Genomic DNA, 25,382 nt, shown 5'->3' on the forward strand with positions numbered 1-25,382 from the left:
AGCTGGGAGAAAAGGGCGGTCTAGTGTGAAGAACACAGTCAACAGTTACAGGCAATTAGTAGACTACCCAGTTTCAGCACTGTCTCATTTTGCAAAACTATGAAAATCCACAGAATTATCTCTGGTATTTCTGAGTTGTAAGCCAGCTGAATGTTTTCCTTATTAACTGTAGTTAACACATTATTTTGTGTTCAGGTACATATTTCTTGTTTGTTCTTAAATGAGATCTTATTTTTATGCAGAGAATTAAAATATTAAAATATTCTGTGTCCCAATATACTTCAGATTATAGTAAATTACAATGTAGTATATACAAAGACTAGCTTGACAGGGAAAAAGAGAAATCAGAACAAATATGTATTTTATAACTATCTCACGCAACATTAGGTAGTGAGACTAGATGCTCAATTGCTATGGTATGAATCTTACCCCAAAGTCAGCCTTGCTAAACACACATACACCTGCTTAGGAGAATTTCATTCACAATATACAAAAGACCATTCAACATATATTAATGAAAAGTCTCAAACACCAAACAAACAAAACACACCTTTCCCCTAAAAGGTTATTTATATAGACAGTATTAAAATGTTTAGATTTTAATTAATTCAGTTCAGCTCAACATTCATGAAATACATTAAAAATGAATGGTACATTCAAGGAATTAAATATGAAATGCGTTTGTTAAATGCTTAATTGTTGTTATTTATTATGCAGCATGTGATATTGAATAGTCCTAGTGATAATGAACAAATCAAACTACTAGTAAAATTGGAGGAAGAATATAAACAAGCACAGTATAGGAGCAAATTGACAACTGGTAAAATCTGCATCAGTGTGAAAGGACTCTTATTTTAAGAGTTGGTATTTTTATGAAGCATATGTTACAATAACATTAAAACGTTAACTATTTGAAAGGATCACACTGTGCCATCCCTTTCTAAAGCATGTATTATCACCAGTACTAATAGATACCTTTATTAGAAATCAAAAAGGGAGCTAAAGGTTAAGTAGCCATGGAGGTAAAGTTAGTTAACTAAATGCTACTGTGAAACAGGGAGTATCAGTGGGGACCAGTATAACTCACCACCATAAATATCAGTGTCACTCAAATTAGCAGCTATAGTGTCATTCAATGAATCCACTGAAATAAACAGAATATCATGAAGAATGCATAAAAGAGGGATAAATCAAAGTATTGGGAATCACAAGGTGATGATATGGCCACGGTGAGTTAATCAAGTGATTGATTAATTTATTTCAATAGTTACAGCAACAATATCTTGATATTATTGAGCATGAAAACCATTAAAAAATATTTTTTAACACTGTATTTTTTTCAATAATCCAAATCTTAGAAAACATTTTTTGTGAGACAAAACCTACTAAGGGGGGAAAAGACAGCTTTTAAAACAGATATATACAGATATTTAAAACAGATATAGAAAGAAAACTGGAGATTACGTTTTAAGTTTTACAGAGCAATGCAATTGCTTCTTCAGAATTAAAACAACACAATTCCCTAGCATACAACTACTAAAGCTGGGCAAATCACCTGAGACTTCTGGATGAATACTATGCAAGTATGTAAGTATGTAATTAGGTAATGCAATACCTACTTGAAAAGACTTTTACAGAAATGGGTTGTTTCTGCTGTATAGTTTGTGTATGATTAAATCTTGCATAGCAGATATAGTCCTCACGGGTGTCTTCTGGTTGTACATTAGAAAAGTAAAGGTCTCCATTTAGACCTTGGGAAACTCTTTCACTCTGGGGCAGCCTTTGGAAAGCTGAGGAAAAACAAGAAAACATTTATTTCAACTATCATACATATTCCATTGTTATGATTTGCAGACTTCACATTTATTCCATTACATCTTCTGTAGGTTTGTAAATATGTAGACCTTCAGAAGTTTCTTGCAGAGCTCCCTTATCCTACCATTCTTCCTCAGAATCTACAACATACATTAAGCTCTTCAGCTGCTTTTGAATGCATGTTTTTGGGCTGCATATCTGTTTGCTTATTCATTTCTACAGAACTGGAAATTCTTTGTACTCTTGGTAAGTAATGATCAACTATGTAGAAAAACTGTGAAAAGTAAACTACATCAAAAGAAACTCACCATTATCCATCCAAAATATTATCGGTGGTGGTAAGCCAACCGGAGGTCTGCAGTGTAATACTAGAGAATCACCTTCTCTAACCTGGTTTGGTTCTAGTTTTTCTTTAGTCCACAAAGGGGATCCTACAGAAAATAATTAAAAAAATTAGACCTTCCTGAAATAATATGTTCTGATAAAATTTATGAGAATGACAAATTTTAAGCTGAGGAGCTTGAAAAACTGTTCTGAGATTAAAATCACATAAAAAGCTATAGAAGCAGTTTATCATTAATTAAAATTTTTGAGGTTTATCATCTTTTTGGTCTCAATCTGTTCTGAATTAAAGCTATTATAACAACTATGGAACACAATCATCAGAAAGATAGTCGGAATTGCCCTCAACAATTCCGTGCCTTAGTTTTAAACAGTTTATCCCAATTGTAATGTCATAAATACAACCCAATTTTAAACATCTCAGGTCATCAGATGTACTGACAAAAATTAGGAAAGCATTTTGGTTATTAAATATTCTAAGAAATTTTGGGAGACATGCAATATATTATTAATATCAGAAATTACACTTTCAATCACTTTAATGACGTATTTTTTTAAAGGGAAAGAAGAAAATGAAGCAAAACATCCATAAGAAAACAAATACATCTCTTTCATATTTTAGTTGGAGTTTCACTTACTAGAAGGCCTTATAACAATATTGTTGGAAATGGCTGCTCCTCGTTCATTTCTTGCTGTACACTGGTATACTCCTTCATATGCTTCTGCCTTCCCACCATTCATAATATTTATGACAAGGGTTCCTGAATTTGGTTTCATTGTTACCAGTTCATCTTTATCTATATCAAAATGAGTTCCATTGCGTGTCCAGGAGAAGCTAAATAATAAAAATGAAAAGAGAAGTTGCTTCTGCAGTTGCCTTTTGTATACTATCTGGAGAAAACCATGAAAAACGTCATTTTCAATAATACATGGCAATTATTCTTTAGCAGGTAAGTAAAAATTGTTCCCAAACTAAATTAATCAATAAAGTAAATAGAAAATTAAGAAATACTTTTTTAATATTAGAAATCTGCCAATAGTTTAAGATAAAAGGCTTGGCTGAACTTGTTAACGGAATTCTTTTCAAAGTCAATATTTTTATTTTTAAAATTACAATAAAAGATGCAGATGTTAATCACACATGGAAAAGAACTGATTTATTTTCTGCTAAAGGTAATATAGTAACATCTGCTAGAACAGATATTCCTAAAGCTGCATTAGCATTTCCACTTTAAAACCTATTGTTGGAAGGTTTTATAAACCTGCCTTTAAAAACTTGCTCTGGGTTGAAATGCATCATCTCGGGTCCCAGCAGGAAATCATTTCTCATAATTGGTTTGGCCATTTTAAAGTTCAGCACATGAATTAAAGACTGTAGTGAGTTTGATTTCTTTTCGCTATTCTAACACAAAGAATTATGATCCATTAAATAAAATGTTGCAGTCTGATAGTCCCTAATTAATCTAGTAGTTTTATACTGGTGCTAAAAGAAAGGATGTTTTGAAAACTAGCCACTAGAAATAAAGACTATTTGAACTCATTTAAAAAGTGTAAAAAAGCAAATATTTGCAGTATCCAACTTATACTACTGTAAACACCAATTCTTTAATTTTAATTATTTTTTTAAATTGTCGATTAAGGTTTGTTAATGGTCAAAAGTACAGTTATACAGAGCTAAACCAATGCCTGGGAAGTTTTGAGCACTCAGTTTTGAATGCTGTGAAAAGCAGTTTCTGTACTTGTTACAATTCTGCTTCATAAACTTCAACACAAACACTGTATATGCTTACAGGTTAGAATGCTACCGGGAAGTATCAATATGTATATGGTACTGGAAAAGATCAAACTTTAATTGACTTAGATTATGCCCTGACCTCCTGCAGCTGGACAGCAGAACAGGACCAGACATGCTATTTGCACTTTGTGGTGTGAGAGAACAGAAGAACTGGACCTGACCAGCTGCCTCGCACTGCAATGGTAGTGGTTTTGGGAGAACCTGTGTGTGCAATGATCGAATAGTGAAACTCTTTCTGAGGTCTTTGCAGGTAAAGCTGCAGAATGTGGGGTTTCTGTAGTCCTCAGCTACCAGTAACACTGTGAAGAGTGTGTGGAACTGTAAAATGTAGCTTCACATGAGAGGTGACAAACCCATGAACTTCAGATACATAAAAGTCAGAACCTTTGCTGCTCAAGTGCTAGGTAGCAGAACATCCATAAAACTTTATGCCAGCTTTGTGCCATAATGCCATGGCATTATGCCTGTCAAATTAAAATGCTCATAAAAAGAGCAACATTATGATACTCCTATTATATATATAAAAAAAAAAAGCACTAAAAAGAATCACAGAAAATCTCCATCTTCACCATTCCACTTCTGCTTCACCATTCAGCATGATAATGACCATGATCCTAAGGCAACCAGAAAGAATAATGTAGAAAAACATCAGTTATTCATACAAAGTATATTTAATGAGCTTGGTATGTGTCTGAGGAGCAATTATAGGCTGACACTGCTAACAAATTGTAGCGTAACACTACTGAGAACACAGCGATGCACGTTTCTGTTTACAGTCTTGGAAATCAGAAGTAGTTACTGGCAATGACAGAATGCACCACTGCTCCTGAGATTCCAGTGCCAGTATTCAGCAAAAATATTTGGAAGCTCCTTATTTCAAGATACTGAAGCAGGGTCTTAAAACAGAAGATTATCAGGAATCCAAACTATACACATCGTTGCCATTTTTGCTAAAAACAAAAGGCTTGCAAATACACCTGGTAAATCAAGGCTGCTGATCATTTAGCCATAGACTGATACACTGATACTGGACTCCCAACAAAATACGTACATATTTCAAGACAAACCTCATAAAACTGAGTATTTTTAAAAGACACTGAATTCGAATTTACTCATGTACTCTGAATTTATTCAATGCGCGTTCTTCTTAGACACTATGCCAAATCTGAAATGTGCTCCAATGCAGTAGGGCATGCCTTTCAGTGCTTTCCATAGATACTTACCTATCTGCTCCTTTACCAATCTACTATTATTTTGTTGCTAGATCTTCGAGGAGAAAAAAAAAATATTACAGTTACTTGCTGACTACAGAAAAGTTTAAATCTCAAGGATAAGCATAGTCAAATATATATATATATATATATATATATATATATGCCACTTTCTGGCAGCTGTTTACATTTCAACAGTAGGAGTGCATGCATGTTTCTGTGTCTGCAAGCATACACATAAAAAAATACATGTTAGTTTACAAAATTTACATTATTTTCTCCTAGTTTTCTTATGTTATTAGGCCAACATAAGCAAAATAAGATGCTACTGACCTAGGAGGTGGTTTTCCTTTTGCTTCACACTGTATTACAATATTCTCTCGAGGGTCAACGATATAATCTTTTGGAGATTGCTGAGTTATCGTTGGAGGCTGGGACACTTCATTGTGGAATATAAGAAACAGAGGAATTCAACAATATCTTCAAAGCATCAGCAAGACAGTTACGTAAATGGAGAAAGCAGAACTACAATTAGCAGCAAAATGATCAACAAAAGACTGGGATTAAAGTATATTTTGTATTTGGAGGCTGAATCCCTCTACTCCTGTAGATCAGTGTAGCTATATAACTTACAAGTGAGCTATGTCAGTTTACAGTGGAGGAAAATCTTGGTCAAGAAGCTTATTGGATATCATTTCTATACAGCAGATTTCAATAGACCTTCATGAAGCCAAAGGACACTTGAATTCTAAGTCCAGCATATCTCAAATGAACAGTTGTGAGATATAAAACCACACAAAACATTTTTAACACACAGAAGGAAAAATGTATATTACTTTTTACTTCTAAAGATTTGATGTACTTCCGTATTCTCTGTGGTTGTAAACTTTTCAGAAATTTATCATGCTCAACATACTGAATTAATCTACAAAGCATGCTTTTAGGAGCTACTTTTCAGGAGTAAAAAATGTTAGAAGATGACAAAAAATAGTAACTAAGAGTTTCCAAATAGAGTAAATATATAGGAAAAGTCTAGGACCGATTCTCCTCATATAACAAAAATATAATTAATCTTGTGAATTGCCCCAGGAGAAACAAACATTTAAATTTGATTTATCAAGCATTCTGGAATTATTAGCATAAAATAGAATTTATTTGCCTGATAAAGTGGATGGTGCCTACCTATTTAAAGTAATTTATAATCTATTGCATTATCTATGCACATTTTTCATAGATAAATCCTGTTTATGATAATAAGATAATGAGAAATGTGTCTTCCTCAGCATTATCAATCTGTTTATAGTTTAGTGTCAACTAAAGGAACTAGTTTAATAACATCCTTGTGAAAATGCCTGTGCAAATATTGTAAATTGTCCAGTATTACACTCTGCTACTACTTTGGGGTCGCTCCTAGCCAAAGCATTTCAATCATTAGTTATCTGTGTTCCCATGTCTCACTCTAGCTAGTTAAAATTGTAAAACTGGGATTTTTAGGTTAAGTCTTCCCTCCCATTATAAATGAAGTAAGGATTCTGAAGGAAGAGGTAGTAGTCTATAAAGCACTTCCCTCAAGAAATGGCCAGAAAAAAAATTAATATCATGGCATTGCAATGAGATATAACAGCTAAGCAGGAAAGAACAGGCAATGCAGAGCTAGCTTTTGCTCTTCTTCCTCACTGCAGAAAGGAGAGTGATTAAAAAATGAAAGCAACATTGCTACATGATGAGGACTTTTTGTGTGTTTAGAGAAGCTGTGATAGTCCTTCTCCCTCTCAGAAGCAGTTCACAGGGTCAGTACAAATCAGATGCTTCCTTGGGAAAAGCAAGCATACTCTGAAAAGGGACATGACATGAGCAATGTACCACATACAGTATATTCCTCGCATGCACATCAATGACCTGAAGGCTATGCACTGAATTTAAAACTCATTAAATTAACCATGATACTAGAGCTGTGTTAGAAGATCGCATAAAATATTAGGTATGTTTAAATAACTGTATACACTCTTTTTAAGGACATAAAAATATGTCCAACTCAGACATGTAAAATAGCATATATTTTACATGTGCTACATATATTCCAATGAATTTTTTATCAAGTATATTTACTCCTGAAAGTATTAGTTAAAAAAACAAACAAGCAAAAAAAAAAAAAACACTGCTCATGCTGATATTAAGAATTTTAATGTTCAGATAGCATACAATCAAAAATCATATCACTCATTTGATCAAAATACCAGGAAGTTTTATGTACACTGCATGCACAAAGCATCTAGGCACAGCAAAACAAAATAATAATAAAAAAAAGACAATCACACATTTTGTACTGCATACTGAATTTGCAACACAATCAGTATTAATTTTCAGCAGCACACAGTCTAGTTTTTGTGGACAGGAACTTACATTCTTCTAGAAGTTTTGCTTTTATTCCCCCATCAGAATCAGCAGGTGAATGGAAAATGGAGATTAAAGAGAAACATTTGTTAGTTAAAAGAAAATTAGCATTTTTGAGAGGGAAGATAAGTATGTCTGAAAAGTGCATTGGACCCCATGAATAAGAAAACTGCTAGTATTGTAACCTGGCCCATGATGCCTTAAATTCCAGCAATGATTTCTGTGGTGTCAGAAATTACTACAATTATCTCAAAGTTCATGGCATAAGGACCTTTTCTAAAGTGTTGGCTTTTTAAGGGCAAGTGTGGTATGTGATTTTGGCCTTCCAAGGACACAAACCACTGATACTAAGGAGAGAGGAAATTAGAATTAATGGAGTGCATTGCCCTCATGCTGCAATCAAAATCAATCTCCCCATATGACCAAACGGAAGAACAAAGAGAAAGCTTCAGGCTAGAATTACTCTTACAAAAACAAAAGCATTTAATTCTACTCAACAGACACGCAATCCCTTTTAGTTTGAAAAATAACTAAAAGGAAAAAGTCATTTTGGATTTTACATCTTCATTGCTTCAGATATTTTGCATGTATCTCTCTTCATCATTAATATTTCAGAGAAAGTAAACTGCTTTTGGTTAGCTACACTGTCAGTCATCACTTACCTACAGCAAGACACTGAACATCATAAAGACTGCTAACCCGGATGAAACCTAGGGTCCAAATAATCAAGTATTTTCTTACCACTGGGTTTCTGTGGTGGATGTGTGGGGAAGACCCACAGAAAACACAACACAGGCTTTCTCTTGTGGTGCTCTCCCAGATGTCATTCTAACCATTATATATGAAAACACTAACATAATTATAGACATAATTTCAGTTAATATAATCTTTGGCTAAAAATTGAAATGTGTGACTTTATCAGATCTAACACAGCTACTAAATATGTAGTACAGACCATGTTAATTGAGGGTTAATGTGATACATCTAAAAGGGCTACTCATTTTTGTCTGCTAATGCATTCCCAGTTAATTTAAGCTGAGGTGCTACTCTGCACAGGAGATATTAGAATGATGCACAATTTACATTAGTTTCTAAACTACAAGGTGTTAAAACAATATTTCTAGCCTGCAAAAACATTTGTGGAGAAAAATTAAGTTTAGAAAATTAAGACTTCTGTTCATCATACTTTTAAAGCCCTCTATAAACCACAATTTAATGTTCTAAAGGCATTCACAGCGCTACAATTCTCTTGTCATTTATATATATTGATCTTGTCACAGAAATAAAGGTCATTGGCTTGAGAGGCTTGGAAATATGTATGGGGGGAAAACACACTGAAGCAGTTGCACTTCATGTCAATGATTATTAAAGAAAAACATGCATTTATGGAAGGGAGGAAGGTATCAAAAACACAGGGGTAAGGAAAGCCATGAGGATCAGAATCCTAGGTGAATTTACTGATGTATTAATTCATCAATTTAATGCCAGCCCTGATGTACTTTTCTCTGGTAATTAATCTAACAAATGAATAGTCAATGTGAGGTGCAACACGGTTCACTGAATTCTGAAAATGTGATCATGTGTATATTAAGAAGAAAATAACAACCTGAAGCATGAATAAATTCACAGTATTAGCTATTAGGGCTATAAAATACGGCAGTTATCATTGCTTACTTTCCTCCTTCTGTTCTCTCACTATCACAGTCTAGAATAAGACACAAAAATTTCATATCCTGGGATTTCACCCCTTCTAGATGTTTCCTGACTGGTTAAAGCTAGAGTTCCCTGCTCAGCACACATGCTCTTATGTAAAAGTTAGGTACTTAATTCTTTTCAGGCAATGTTTAGGAAATATAAGAGGTTAATTTACTCTTCTGGATCAAAAAGCAAGATGCTTCAACAGTGTGGGTATTAGAATCTTTTACTGGATCTCATATCATCTCCTGGAATCCTTTTATGAAGAAGGTAAGTGTGATTGTTTCACAGCAAATAGGAGCTGTCCTGTTCTTCTTATTATTATTATTATTATTATTAATTATTTTTATTATTATTTTTTTTTTTTTTTAGCAAATTCACACATAATCACAGAATGGCTGAGGTTGGAAGGGCCTTCTGGAGGCCATCTGGTCCAACCCCACTGCTCAAGCAGGGACACCCAGAGCAGGTTACCCAGGAGCATGGCTTTTGAAGATTTCCAAGGAGGAAGAATCCACAATTCCTTTGGGCAGCCTGTTCCAGTGCTCTCTGTCACCTGTTCAGTAAAGAAGTGCTTCCTGATGCTCAGACAGAATCTCTTGTGCTCCAGTTTTGTTCCCAGTGCCTCTTGTTCTGGTACTGGGCACCACTGAAAAGAGCAGGGCTCCACCCTTTTTGCACCCTCTCTTTAGGTCAATTGAAATTGCCAATCTGATCTTAGTTTCACAGATAATTAGCGTTTAGCTGGGCTTCTCTGCCCCTCTTCATTTTGATCGACTAAAGCGTTCAGTAACGACACACTACAGTGGTGTATTTGAGAATCCTTTGTTAACCTTTCTCCAGTGAATCATGTAAGATATTTTATATGCAGTTTTTGAAAACCTTCAGTAAATATTCATAATCATAATGTCCTGAGTGAATTGAGCAAACACACTCCATGTTCAGTTCCATGTTGGAGCTATCTTCATCCTCCTATACTCAAATTATTTAACTAATCTTCCATTATTCTGCATTTTTTTTTTAGCAAGTTAATACTTACAGTCAAGAGGTACATCCAGTGCAGAAATCATTTGGCACAGAAAGAAAACCAGTGAAGCTTTGCTTGCAGATATGCTCTTCTTTTTCATCATGATTTTAGGCTGTGTTAAGTCACACTTGAAGAATGAAGTCCAACTTCATCAGATTAGGTAGCTTGGAACAGTTATGAAAATACAGACAAGAAACCTGGTAGATAAAATAAGAGAATAACAACATGTAGATACTATGGAGAGTTGAATGATTTTATGTTAGTTGACATGAAATACCATCAGTCTACTCATTATATCCATGGATCCTGGCTACACCATGTGCTCTACTGAAATCCAAGCAGACATCCAGAAGTTCTTAGGACACCTAGATCAGAATACTTGCAGGAATTCCTAAGGAAGATAGTGAACGCTGATAACTTTGTTGTGTAGCAATACAAATGTCTTTTCTAAGAAGGATAAACCTTCAGCCCTAGTTAAAAAACAGCATATATTAGAGATAATAGTGACCTGAAATAGATTTTGGTAGATTAAAACTCTGAATGCCCACCTCGTCTCTCTTTCTAATACCCTGAATAAGTCTTTGAAGGACTTATTTTAGGTGTCTACTCTAATGAAAACATCTCTGGCCACAGATTTGCTAAGTAAACTGTGAGATCTAAGTTAGACAACTTAGTTCTCCCCTTTTTGAGCTGTTTCTGAGACAGCTGTAGACTGAATACAGAAGACTTTATAGATTGCCATGCTGAGGTGCTGGCTTATATACTATGTAGGAACCTAGGCTCCTACCCCTGGATTTCTGATTCCAGCCAAAATAGGTAATATAAAAATACTTGTCATATCTAGCATGAATGACAAAATCTAATTAACTATGAGCACATTATGAAACTCTCTTCTTTCCTATGTGAGGAGGTGGCAGAAATGAAAATCCAGGGAAATCTTTTTTCAAATGGACTGTCTTCCTCCTCAACCAAACATGAGCGACCATATTAAACCAAGGCAGAAGAATGATTCTTATTCCCTTCTTACTTTCACTGCATTCATTACCATGTTCTAACTGAGAAGAACGTTGAAGGATTGAAAACTAGCTGCTGGTGAGCCCCATCATCATTGTTGGTGACCTACAAAGAGCTGTAAGAATACAGCCTTAGAAATCCAAACGTTGCTTACCTAACAGCAGTAATTGGACATCAACTGAGAAAGCGCTTTTCATATGCCAGACTGACCAGAAAGTTCACAGTGATCAGCAAGAACTTATCTTGAAGAGAGCATTTCCCAAGCTACGCATATAAATGGAAACCACAATGCTATCAAGTCTACAAGAAGCAAAAGTTGCAGAGAAGCAGCTGCCTGACAAATACTAATGCAATTCCTGAAGCTGATTTATTGATTCCTGAAGTTACTTAAACCAGTCTATGCAAAGAATTTGCCCTAATCTTCAGTTTACAGAAAAAAAGAAAAAAAAAAAAAAAGGTGTCTGATTTGCTGCCATAAATGGGCTTTCTTGTTGTATGGTCTTCTGATCAGAGACTGGAATGGGAAACCAGAACTGAGGTGTAGAGTTCAACCTCTGCTGACCTAGCACATCAAACTCTCTGATTCTTACTGTCACACCAGGGTTTGTTTTGAGATCAAAACATCCCAGCAGGTTAAACTCCTAGACCCACATTGCTCCCTCAAGCTCTCAGGAACTGCTGACTAGGGCGCCATGTGAGAGGGCAAATTGCTTGTTCACATTCAAAGCTATCTACACTATGGCACACCGTAACAAAATAACTAAGCATTTGTCATGGCTGATAGAGTGATAAGAAAACTCATCAGAAGCAAGAACAACTAAGTTCTAGCCCTTGCATAATTATTTATACAAACTGGAACTGCATGAGCAGAGAAGGTGGTCAGCCTAACCCCAAACTACCTGGTAAGTGGTTGAGCACCCTAAAATGCTGGAGCTTTTAACTAGGGTAGGGAAGAAACACTTCTGCCATCCCATTTTTTTGGTACAAAAGCTATCTGGTGGGTGTCCTCTGTTCCCTCTGCAGTCAGTAAGCTGAAGAAAGGCTTCTCTTGTGAATGATGCAGAGCACTCCAGGACGTTCCCTGCACTGAAGTGCTCTCCAGAAGAGCTGACTTCATCCCATTGACTACAGCTGTCTGCTCTTCTTTGGCTAGGTTTTCACAAACTGCCCTCCTGATCTTTATGTGACCACTTCATTACCTCACTGCAAGTTCAGCTCTGAACTATGCATCTGTATTTACAAGCTGCTCTCTCTGTACAAGGTGTTTGACCTGGGATTTAGAGGACACTCTTTGTGCTGTTTGACAAGTGGACCAAGATTTTTACTGTTTCTTCTCCAAGAAAAATGTCAGTTCTCTTTAAGAAACTCTGAGAACCTGATTATTCACTTCAATGTCTTGTTCTTTCATTGTGTAAATTGACTAGTGCAGTAATTTGAGAGTATTTTAGAATTAGCTGCATTCCCTTTGAACAAGTGCAAATGAATACGCAAGCTTTGGTGAATTGGGCATGTGCAATTAAAATGGTTGTGAAAATAATACCCTTGAGAAAATGCCTCACCTCGTCCACTGCAGCTATTGCAACATTCCAGTAAGGCACCTCTTGAGTCCACTGCTGCGATGCCTGGGCGTGATTCAGGATTCAGCAGGCGGGAATTACAAAGCTGAGCCCGCACACCACCTTGTCATTCTGCACAGGGGCAACGTGCCCGGATGATTTGTGACAGAACATATTCAACTGAGAATGATTTTAGGTTCGTCAGCACAACTGCACACTCTTGTTGAACGTATTCCTGATTACATCTGACATAATTCAGTATGAACGCAACAGCTGCTGACTGGAACTAAACGCTGTTTTGACATAATATTATCTGATACGAAGTACGGCCAGACTTCTAAATGCAGATCAATGTAAATGCTTCAATTTCAAAACCTGAAATATTTATACAGCAGACTACATTTTCCTCAAGCTAATTTACCTAATAATATTCATAAAACTCAGATATTTTGTCTTTCCTTTTTCATAGGAAAACACACAGATTTTGACAGCTCATATGGGATTCTACTCTATTTGTACAAAATAAGATTCCCTGTGCTGACATACCTCTTATGTACATAAAATATCAGTTATGCCCCCTATGCTTCATGCTGAGATGCTCATTGGACTACATATTGAAGCATGGACTACAGGTTGAAGACAACATGGTGTAGCCAACAGGAGTCAAGGTAAATACAAATACATAAGCAAAGTATAACAATATTTCATCACAAAGTGTCATATCAGATCTCAAAGGGACAGCTTTTTATGTATTACAAAGGAGCCGGCATCAAGTAAGAGACATCTAATTCCCCAACAACCCCCTTTAAAAAAAAAAATAAATAAAAAGGACATGATTTCTTTTCAAGGAGGGGCTACAGAAAGACAATGACTGGGAGCATGGAAGCACCCACGAGCCCGAGGTAGAACATTTGGCAGCAGCACAAAACACAGCTTGGTGCCAGTGGCCTCTTTGCTGTGACTCACACGTCTGGACACTTTTGATCAGAAAAAAAGGACAGAATGACAAAAACAGATGCTCTGAAAACACTGAAGGAGCTAGGAAAAACAGCACTCATACGGAAGGGAGGCAGAATCTCAGTCTTCTTTTCATACTGTAAGTGAAACTGGCTGGGAACCTTCTCCTTAGTTTAAGAGCTAATGAGAAGTCACAGCTTACTTCCCTTCCCCTCCAAAGAAGCCCCCATACCACCTACACCATGGCAGCAGTCACTGAACCGTGCAATGCCCTGAATCACACCCAGGCATCAGCTGGCAGAGTGCAATGGTTGGCTCATGTCAAAATCTGCCCAAGAGAATGGTAACAACTGAACAGTGCATGATCATGAAATGCACACAGTATGCTGCACTTTACAACAGTATACTGCTACTAAGTAGTGCTAATTACTAATTAGGATAATAATACAGACACACTCTCGGTGGACATTTTAAAGTTTAATCAATTAAGGCACAGCTGACAGAGGGCACATCCTTCTTCTGTAGCTCCAACAGGGGTGGAACATACTTACATTGTGTTTCACAAGAGCACGCTGCATCCTTGATTTCCTCGTAACTGCAGCCACAATATCCTTCAAGAGGATGTAAGAGGTGCAAGGGAGTGTATTTACTGAAATTCCACCTAGTGCAATGAATGCATTTTTAGGCATAACATTGATCTACAGAGTTTTGATACAACTGATTGTGCATTTTTCTATTAAATTAGATTATACTAAAACACAAAGATCTGTATGAATGTCATTTCCCCTGCTTCATTGGTCTAACACCTGTATTTTTTCTGACAGAGAGTATACAGCAAAAATAAACAGTTTTCAAGGGAAACAGTTTCAAGGCCACCTAATATAAAGCTCTATAGAAACATGAACAGCAATTTCAAATTAGGTAAATGGATTTAATGATTTGTACATTAAAAAAGTGTTGATAATATGCACATTTTATTTAGATAATATTTTTAATGGAAAAAAGCACAAAGAAGTGACTGCTTTTGATAACTGCAATTCCCTCATCAAATTCCTACCTTTATAGGGCTTATGTATCTTATACAATTATGTTACCAGTGAAGTAACAACAATATGACTTAAAATTTTAGAGAAAACTAATTTCAAATTTCTAGCTAGATGTTCTTAAACTACCCACTGTATGATGCATAGCTCTGGGGTGACAGAATACAGGAGTACACATAAAAAATTACAAAACTTTCTAAAATACACCAAATTAGAAACACAACTTTGTTTTCCTCCAAAATAACCATTTTTCACAGTCTAATGTAGATACACCATTTAAAGCCATCAAGGAATATTAAATTATCTTACCTGACCTCCTGTTCACCAAGCTTATGCCCGTTATTTCCCCTGCTGCTTCACCTTCCCTTTCTCCTCCACCTCCCAGTTCTCCTCCAGGCTACTTAAAATAGCTCTTGAGAATTCTGAATATCCTTGGGATGTGCAAACCAACATGTTCCTATTGCTATGCCTCCTGAATGCACTTCAGGTTTTAAACAACTATTTAAGAATACCACCCCAAGATCTGCCCCAGTGCTGAATAATTATGAGCAGCAGGGAGTGTAGGACAGTATGGGCAGGCACCCAAAACAGTGGGCACCTCCAACGTTTTGAAACGTTACCCCTGAACAAGTGCAGAATCCCCAAAAACTAGTAAAATGCTCGGTTAAACCACAACACTGATAGCTTCCTTCTTCTTACATGGATTGTTGGCATCTAACAGTATTTAAAAACAAAAATCTGTCTCACTCAGTCATCTCAATCTGTCTTAATGATTGCCTTGTCTTCAGGGTTATTGCTGTTCTGCCAAACTTCAGACCACCTGCTAATTTCAAAGCGTAAAATTACAGCTGATAGAGTCAGCAGAGAAAATGTTACATGTGATTGGCCTTTGCATTGCTCCTCATGAGAACGCTACAGGAAAGCCACTTAGTCATTGATGCTTCTTTATTGACAATCATATATTAAGACCTGCTAGCCAGTTTGCTGTTCATTCAAGTCTGCTCTGTTTCATTATACAGTTCAATTTCTGTGTTTAATAATCAGTTTCATATCACAGTAAGTGAATGCTTTTCAAAGTCTATTACATCGATAGCATTGTCTTATCAGACTTGTAGTTTTATCAAATATTAAAAGATTAAAATCAAGTTTTCATCAATTATTTGTTTTACAAGCCCTACTTTCCATAAGATTATGTTGAGTAGAATTAATTTCACTCACGGCCTTTAATTCCCTATCAGCTGAATCCTCAATCAGCTTTTTCCATATGTTCACTGTGATTTATATCAGGCTATATTTACCCCGCTCAATCTGCTTGTCTACTCTGAATCTGGGCATAACACCAGCTTTCTTCCAGTCTCAAGGAATGCATTAAAAATTAAAACCTGTGAACTAAAAATCTCCTCCACTATCTCTTTCAGAATTCAGAGGCAGACCCACCACACTGATTAAAAATACCTATCTCCAATACTTACTGTATAATAACCATTAATGGCTGCTAGCGACTATGAGAGTTCTCCATCCTAACGTGATGTGTGTTTTTTCTTCGAAGTTATTATGTTGCTTGTAATAGTTTAGATTAACAGTAAAAGAAGAAAACGTTTGTGAAGTAGCTCACAACACAGTGCTATTCCTGTTTCTTTTCTTAAGACTCGTTCCTATAAAAATAAACCTAGTATTTGCCTACTTATGTCTCCCATGGCAATAGCCAACACATCTGCCATTCAAACAGAAGCTCTTTCACACAAGTACCAGAGCTGATTAGGCACCCACACAGCCCTAGCACAACAGGATCCAATTGCCTCTAGGGGAACTGCAGCACCAGCTGCTGAGCCAGCACCACACCAGCTCCATTTTCCATCCATTTTGCATCGCCGCTGAGCTGTGTTTGCTCCATGTGGGCTGAGGCTCTCCCAGCTGACACAGCCTCGCACGAGGTTCAGTCCTCCAGCCCAGGCAGGGCTGAACAGGGTCTAGAGTTTAGGAAAAGGCAATTCCTCAGCTTTGATCTGTTCTACATTTTTACAAGGCATAGGCCATTTAGATCTTGATTTACTTGTTGGTTTGGGTTGCTTATTATTATTATTGTTGTTATTATTATCATTATCTTCTTCTATCCAAGTACTTCTCCCTTTTTCTTCTTTAATATTATTCTTTAATATTATTGTTCCCCAAACACTACAGCATTTTATAGCTGCTAACTGCATCTCACTGGCAAACCACTGTGATGCACTGGGATGTGATAAGCACTGGGATACAGTTAGAAGAGCAAGAATGTAGGTCCTTATGAGTTCAGCTCAGCAAAGTCTTGTTTCATGTGTCTGCTCTAGAAGTGCAAGTGCCACATCCTAGAAGTGCCCAAAAATGCAGAGTGGAAAAAAAATAAGCACAAAGTTCAGATGTCTGAGTAAGGGCTGCAGGTAAGCATGTAAAATCAGTTACGATCCTTGGCCTCTAATCTTGTCTTGAAAGCACCCACTCAGATTTTATTTATTTATTTATTTGTTTGTTTGTTTGTTTGTTTATTTAATAAGTGGAGCAGGGCAGAGCTGTCCTTTTACAGTTGTCTTGTGTATTCCCTGAGGACCTATGCTGGATTTGGCCCTTGCGAGGATTTAAACAGAGGAGCATTTGCTTTCTAGATCCTGCTCAGATTAAATTATAAACTGCTTTGACTGGGGCGATTACATACATGACAGAGCCACAGATACTTCTCTTACAGGGAGGTAAACTTAGTAAGTCCTGTAAGTTTAGAAGCCTTCAGAGACAAATCAGCAGCTGAATGGCATTTTTGGAGTGTAAATTTAACCTCAGACAACTCATTTTTGCTTGGGAGCTTTCTAGTGTCCTAAATCCTCTACTGGATTCTTTTTCATCTTCTTTTTTACCTCCTCATTTACAACAGAAAATGGAACAGAGCATGAAAATCATGTCTGAATGACATTTATTTCAGTAGTCCTTTAGGGTCATTATAGACTGCGCAAACATGCTTAATCTCTTCTCCATGTATGCATACTTTGCTCTTTCAAGAACTTGGTTAAAGAGCTTGAATTGAGTTCAGCTTTGCAAATCTGCTGAAGGCTGTGGGAATACACCAGAGCGAGTGAAAATGTAAGTCACAGAGTTTTAGAAAAAGCATAGTTTGGCTTGAAGCGCCTCACTAGACATGGTGATTAAGGAGAGTAAAGAATTCAGCTTGATTATAAAATTTCCCAGTCAGTTACAAATCATTCAGAGTGAGTGCAAGAAAACAAATTAAGAAAACCCATTTTTACAGCCACCTGGATGTTAAAAACAGGTACCCACGTGATAGTGTGAGGACAGCTCTTCGGACCATGCTTTAACATCATTAAAGATACAAATGACCTAATTTTGTTCATTAAATCCACTTTCAGAGGGCCTAATTCAGACTGAATTTCAGCCAGACAAAGCATCCAAGTAGCTCATCTCTCTCCCTCTGAAAGTTTTGCAACAGAGAAAAGAAATGCTTGTGAGAAAAATGTCTATGAATCATCAGACTGCTGTTATGGTAATACTGTACTGTGCTACCAGAAGAGGAAGGAAAACTGCAGAGTGGGCAAAAGGAAAATGCACCATCATCCTGAGCAAAGGCTCTGAACTCAGTGTCTATAGTGCGTTCCTTGTAAATATGCGAAAGGGATGCTCAACTGAAATGCTCCCTGAAATGTTAATTTATTTGCCCAGGAGATATGATGAAGGGTTTCTTTTTTTTTTTTTTTTTTTTTTAAACCCAGGAGAAGCCAGAGCAGGGGCTTCGAAGAGCTTGCTGATGAGAAGCTAACACATGCTGTATTGCTCTGCTTAATTACCTTGTTACATGATGTTACATCCCCACAGCTCACCTCAAAAGCACTATCTGTCTAGAAGCGTTCCTGCAATCCTGGAGATATTCCTGTGAAAAGCTTACTGTGCAAAAGAGCAGAATCTGATTCAAAGATAGGGAAACTCCTCCCTCTGGGAAGTAGAGCAGAAACCACTAATATTAGCGTGAAATGCCAGAATAGTTCTGCTAGGGAGGAGGTCACTCGAAGCAGGGACAGTGCCAGAAACTGAGGACTAAAGGCATTCTGTCAGATCTAAAACCCTAACAAGTACACGAACAAAGGAGGGTAAACAGTGTGGAGGGAACAAACTGTTCAAGCTCCAACCAGCTCCCCGGGTAGATTTTTGGGAGATGGGGGTTGGGAACTGCCCGCCCATACGTCATATCTATTGAACAGGCAAAAGTTAGCACTTTTGCTGTTTCCATTTTAATTAGCTCTATTGAAGGAGTTACAACGACATCTGTTAGCTTGGAATCTCTGCACAGCATTAGAAACCAAAATGAATATTTTACCACGAGCTCAGATCCAAACACTTCAAAGCTTTACAAATACGCCTGCCTTTCTCTTGGAAAACGCTGGTAACATTCACGGTGATGATAGCTGCATGGATCAGGTCTGTCCCTGCTCTACACAGCACTCATTCATGCTGCTGCTCTTCCCAGCAGAAAGACGTGAGGCCTGAACAAAGCAAGCGACTCCCCAAAATGTGCAGATATCACCAGCGTTGTCCACATCTCACACCCAGGTCACCACGCTCAGGTGTGACGCCACAGATCATATATGCAAGGATAACCACTGTCCTAGCAATGGTCAAAGAAAACTAGCCAATTTTACAATTTTCGGACAATTTACAATTTTACAATTTACACAGAGAGGCAGGGACGGTCACCACCAAAGGGGTAAACTCCTCCTTGCTACACAGCCAGGATGTCTTGCATTCATAACAGGGCACACCCTGGCCCAGATGCATTGTCTTGTCTGAAAATATTAACAGTAATGTCAGTCCTCCGTTAGGTGGCAGATTGGCCCAGAGAGAGGCCGGGCTGCTCTGAGCTTGGAGCTGGGGGGAGAGGAGGGTGAAGGAGCGGGACAGGCAGCTGGCAGCAAAACAGAGCAGTGGGATTGGGGATGGCAAATAAATAGCATGGTCTGTGGCTTGCTAGGAGAGGAAGGCAAGAAGGATACATATATTTAAAGGCACTAAGGTTGAAACTATGTGTTAAAGCTTTATACATAGGGTCAGATGTAGATAAATAGATGTAGGTAAATAAATTTTATATTTCATACGAAAACCACAGAAGAATTCTAAGTGAAAAAAAAACAGTCTTGCTGTAATTACAGAATATTAAAAAGCACCAGCACCTGGAGGCTTCAGACAAGTCGTGGATCCCCCCGGATCCATTACAAGGCAAATGCCAGGACATCTGTGTAGTACACAGAGAGATGGGAGCACAGGACTGCATCAAAGGGACTCTTCCAAAGCCCTGCCCTTTGACTCGGAAACACAAATTATGGGTATCCTCCTCATCATGCTGCTTTCATTTCAGTCAACACTACGGCCAGCCTGACATACAAGTGAAGGATTTGAGTTCAGGGCAGGAGAAGCACCTTGGATGAAATGATGGGAAACAAAGATGAAATTGAGGATGAGCCAGCATTTCACCTGCTGTTATTTCCAACTGGTGTTAACTGTTGACAACAACTACCAAGTCTACTCCTTTCATTAGTATCTATTTATCCAAATACACAAATGGATAGACCCGATGTTATTTTATTTCAGTGGGACAACTTGGAATAACAGATACAATGTACTAAAATTAATATTTTTTAGGATTAACCCCACATTTTGCTGGTGGTATTCAATCTGATCTGCCCCTGGTTTCATCTGAACTGGGCCTGAATAAAACTCTCAAGATTTGTTCTATAATCTTTACTGCAGCTGATTCTCTTCCCTAGCCATCTTCTTATATCTGCATTGTCAACGACATTAAAAAAAAAAAAAAAAAGTAATTCCAAAATATGAATGAAGGACTTATTTTTATGTGTTTCATGTTTATGTAAATGTGGAAAATTTCTCTGCTATTACAAAGGTAAAGGATTAATATGGCTTTTTAATTTAATGTATTTTTTATTTTAATGTATCAAAAATAAAACCCTGCAGCTTAATTGTCACAATAAATCTTCCACTTCTAATAGAGTTTTTAAAATACCATTATAAAACTGAAAGCTTCTAAATGAGAAGTGCTAACCTACATCCCCATGCTGGTGCCCTTTCATTTAAAATGTATTTTATATGTTAAAAATATTTTCGATTTGCTATTTACAAGGATCAGGAAAGGCACTTAACAGCACTGAAATAACACAATTTTAGGTGCAGTTTAACAAAGCAGCAATAGGACAAAACTAGTAACTAGAGCCTGAGTGAGCTATTATATACAAATCATTAATTCAAACCTTTAGGGTAAAAAAAGCTCATTATTCACCGAGAAGTTAATCCGGTTTGTTGCCTAACTCAGAAATAGCTTTCCTCGCATTTTTAATGCATGTACGCTATTCATTAATGAAACAAAAAAACTTACCCAAGACTTCATATCTATTATGTAAGTAAACATTACACTTTGATGTAAAAATTTACAATGTTCAGAGGTTCATTTGAATTTCACATTCACATTACCACTGAGGAGATAAAAGAAATTTCTTTTATAATGCCATGTTTACTACTGTTTCCTTTGGCTTGTTACAACTAATTTATCCTTTAAATCAAGATTTCAAATCCAAACAACACACACTGCAAGAATAGTAATATTTTTAATTTCATTTAAATCAAGTTCACTGATCAAAATCACTGTCACATCAATGACTGAGGCAAGACTATTTTTCCATTCAATGCATTCTTTCAAATTCTGTTTTTCTGTTACACTAATACTGTTCTAAGGACAAAAAGTATCATTCCACAAAATTAAAAATAAATACTGAATTAAAGAAAGAAAGATTCTTCAAGGTAAAAATAGCACTGCAAGAGGAAAATATATTATGAAATCCCAAAATCACTACCAAAAAGAATCTGAAATTCAGTTGATAGTACTGCAAATGTACGTTACTACAAAAAGTAAACTCTTATATTTGTAATCCATACTTTTCACTGTTAATAGTAGGTAAATTGATGTGTATTATTTTTTCCACACTAGAGAATAAATATATTTAATCAATGAAAAATAAAATAGCTTGTTAACATATCTACATGTATAAAATCTACATAATTCAATGAGGCATCAAAAGAAACATCTGTGTTTTCTGACAATACAACTATGCGCAGAAACAAGGCAGCATGATTTTAGTACACAACAGAATTCTTATTCTCAGGAAAACACAAAGTTTTATAATATGCATCCATTTTATTTCTACAAAATATTTTTTTTCTTAAGCCAGGTTATTTGCTAAGTTTCTAGATGTGCACAGAAAATGAAAACCAGCTTTCTCTCTATTAATATGGGCACACTCCATAGTAATTTCTCATAGCACAATTATTAAAAAATATTTAAACAAATTCTGCCAGCTCTAATTTTTGCACAGTTGTAACACCTAATGTGTATTTTTCATTGAAAAAAGGACAAAATAGGAACATTTCAGATGGATAAACTCCAAGAAACTATAAACAGGAAAACAAGACATTTAAAAAGTGAAAATACATAATTTTCCTAATTAGCTTTGATTACATCAATTGTCTGTGCTTTATAGTTTTTATAAATTATCTGAGTCTGTGAGGGAATTTTCAGTCAGCCCAATTATAGTTAGAATAACAGTATATCAAGGCAGCTTGTCAGTCAGACCCCTCTCATGGCACATCTTGAAATTTTGATCTTTCAAAGAAAATACAAAGAACTGCTCGCCCGCCTCTCAAGTAACACCTGCAGGTGATACAGCTGTATTAGCATAATACTGTCCTGGATTTCAACATATAAAGAATACAAAATTGCTATAAATCAACATTAAAGGCTAAAATGATTTTCTCAGCCATGCTAATTTATATTGGGAGAGATGCTGTTGTCCACAGATTTTTAATTTTACATTAAATTGCCTTACTGCTTATACACCAGAGAAACCATAATATAACTAAGACCAGAAAGTATTCTTTAATCTTCAATATAAAATTAAATTTTGCTGGTTTTTCAATTTATCCAGAGACTTAGCACCACTTAAAACAGTGCTTTGTTCTATTCATTTTAATCAAATGTTATTTTAATTGGGTCTGCAAGGACATGTAGGAACTACTGCACCGTTGGGAGGAATCTAAGTTTTGATCTCCTGTTCTTAAATCTCTCACATCAGCCTGGGTTTTATTCTCACCTTTAACTTCCCTTCCGGCGTTATTCCCTAGGGTTCTACGACTCCAACTCCCAGTTCAGATTTGCTCAGAAGAATATCGTGTCTATCTCGGAGCAAGACTTGTGGAAAGCAGAACTCGTAGGGACTTTTGTAGTTTTTGTACGGTCTATGGGAAAGAGTTAAAGACTTACACGGGGCTCTTGGGAAACACTTCACACAGCAGATGGATGGGGCAAGAGGAAGGCAACCCTACTCAGCATGTAGTTTCATGATGTTTACGAGGGTTGCTGTTGTGCACACCCACCACAAGATCAGAGTATCTCCTTACGAAAAGAAGCAACAAATCAAGGCAGGACCTGAAGACAAACAGTTGGGAACGTATGTCTTGTCTCCCTCTCCCAGCCTGATCTCTCCTAAGCTCCTTTTCTTCTCAAAGGCAGACAGATGCTGCCTTTTCTTTCTTCCTGAAGGCTGTAAGCTAGTTCAGGACACCACCAGACTGGAGGAAGAGCAGTTTGCCATGCTGCTGAGGGAGTAGCCCTCTACAAAGAAAGGTCCTGGGAAATAAAGTCCATCAAGGAACAAATCAATCAGACTTTAAATGAGAACACTCTATACCCCATATGGAGGCAAAGGCTTTGAGATATGGCTTTTCTCAGTAATAAAATACTAAATTAATAATAAAATACCCTCTTAAAGAGGGATGTTTCAACAGCTGAGACAAGCTGATAATAGCTAGTGATTCCTCTAGGAGCACTCCTCTCACAATTTGTATTCCTTTCTTCTTTTGTAGTACATTGACTCAGGCTGTTTCACTACAAAGATTTGGTAGTTCACCATTTTCTATCCTAAACCACATGATAAATTAGTTCATAATCATTCTACAATTAAGTTGGGTTCAATTTGTCCAGAGAACATATAGACTGTAACTAATAGATTTGTTCATCATCAGAGTAAAATTTGAAGCAGAAAATCAACTTACATCTCTAAGTGCATGAAAACAATGTCTTTAATATCAATACATTAAAATATTAAAAGAAATTGAGGTTGTGTTTGGTTTGTTGTTTGCTGTTGTTTTGTTTTTCTTTTTTGCTTAGCTTCTGTGTAATTGTCTTCTAATCTGAGGTCCTGAAACAGACTTCTCACACTGTTTTAGATGGAATTGGATCAAGCTCATGGAAGGGGTTATGTAAGGGGTTATGTCAAGTTGGTTCCTGTAGAACATTCACTGGACACAATGACAAAACCCTTGCAGCCAGAAGGAAAAAGCATAGAACAGGCATCAGCATGCTTTATGCTTTTTCCTTCTCCGAGCAGAAGGAAAAAAGCATAAAACAGGCATCAACATGTTTAGGGCACATCAACAGGGCATAGGAATACTTTTCTTACAACCCTAAATAGCAGAAAAGGAAAAGAGTTTGTGTCTCTGTTAAGATGCACGTTTTAAGGCTTTTTAGTGCATCATAGGGGATCTCTGAATTCACTCATCCCGTTTTTAACTTCATAGTTGGATCTATAACAGCAGCTTGATGCTGTGGAAAGGGATTGTCTGGAAGCACCCCCTACAAAACTGTAGAGATGGTGAAGATGAAGTAAGACCTTTTCTCATTCTCCTTTAATCTTGATAGTGGGTTCCCAGCTTTTGGCTGGGTCCAATAAATTATGTGTGTTTCGACACATAATGCTTGCTGCTGGGTAGCTGCCATGCAAGATAATAAAATTTCTGCTTAATTGAACCACATTCCCGTCTTCTTTAACAGCTTAAGCTCTTGGCTGTTTTTAATACTGCAAGATATATTCACATGAGTATAGGCTGGGAAAAGTGTGATATACCTGTTGTTTAATATCAAAAACCAGTATTTCCAGACATAAAGCCAACAGTTGGCATGACTGAGACACTCAGAACTTCAAACACATGCTTTCTCACATGTTTAATCAGAGAAAGTTTACCTAAGTCACTGCACTGGTTTAGCAGAGATATTGAATGTCATGGGGAAAACAGAAAGAGGAAGAAAAGACTCAAAGATTTAAAAATGAAAGAATAATAGTTTAAATATTGTTTAAAATTGAACAAATTCTCATGTTTTTAGGTCAAGACACCTGTACCAAAAAAAGCATCTAATGAAATCTCAGTGAAGAAAACAAATACAATTAAACCTAAAATAACTTTATCACGGAGTAGAAATGAAGTTGCCCATACAATTCCCTTTGCTACTATAAAAGCATTATGGGCCGGAATAAGGGCTAGTTTCTGCCAGCAATTGAATCTGCAGCTTCCTGATCATCAAAGTACATCACTTCAACGAAGGTACATTTCAGTACTCTGTCTTCCACATATTCTATGCACTTGCAGGTATGAAAAGGG

General features: G+C 36.7%; 1 protein-coding gene across 10 annotated transcripts in view; it reads right to left on the reverse strand.

Moving 5' to 3' along the window:
- NRCAM (neuronal cell adhesion molecule) overlaps positions 1 to 25,382 on the reverse strand; it is a gene marked incomplete at its 3' end in the record, with an annotated part of 156,660 nt that overhangs the window by 63,446 nt on the left and 67,832 nt on the right. For 5 of the 10 annotated variants that reach the window (XM_082764102.1, XM_082764103.1, XM_082764100.1 and 2 more), the window contains exons 3-8: positions 10,292 to 10,476; positions 5,497 to 5,602; positions 2,796 to 2,992; positions 2,124 to 2,246; positions 1,620 to 1,790; positions 1,088 to 1,144 (exon numbers count right to left, since the gene is read on the reverse strand). In XM_082764102.1, the coding sequence (XP_082620228.1) occupies positions 1,088 to 1,144; positions 1,620 to 1,790; positions 2,124 to 2,246; positions 2,796 to 2,992; positions 5,497 to 5,602; positions 10,292 to 10,382 (745 nt within the window). In that variant the 5' untranslated portion in view covers positions 10,383 to 10,476. Of the gene's footprint in view, positions 1 to 1,087; positions 1,145 to 1,619; positions 1,791 to 2,123; positions 2,247 to 2,795; positions 2,993 to 5,496; positions 5,603 to 10,291; positions 10,477 to 25,382 lie in introns of those variants that run through there. The other 5 variants (XM_082764096.1, XM_082764099.1, XM_082764098.1 and 2 more) reach the window with 2 other exon arrangements.

The sequence above is a fragment of the Aythya marila genome (genome assembly GCF_965140915.1).
Source record: "Aythya marila genome assembly, chromosome: 1".
Classification (NCBI taxonomy): Eukaryota; Metazoa; Chordata; class Aves; order Anseriformes; family Anatidae; genus Aythya; species Aythya marila.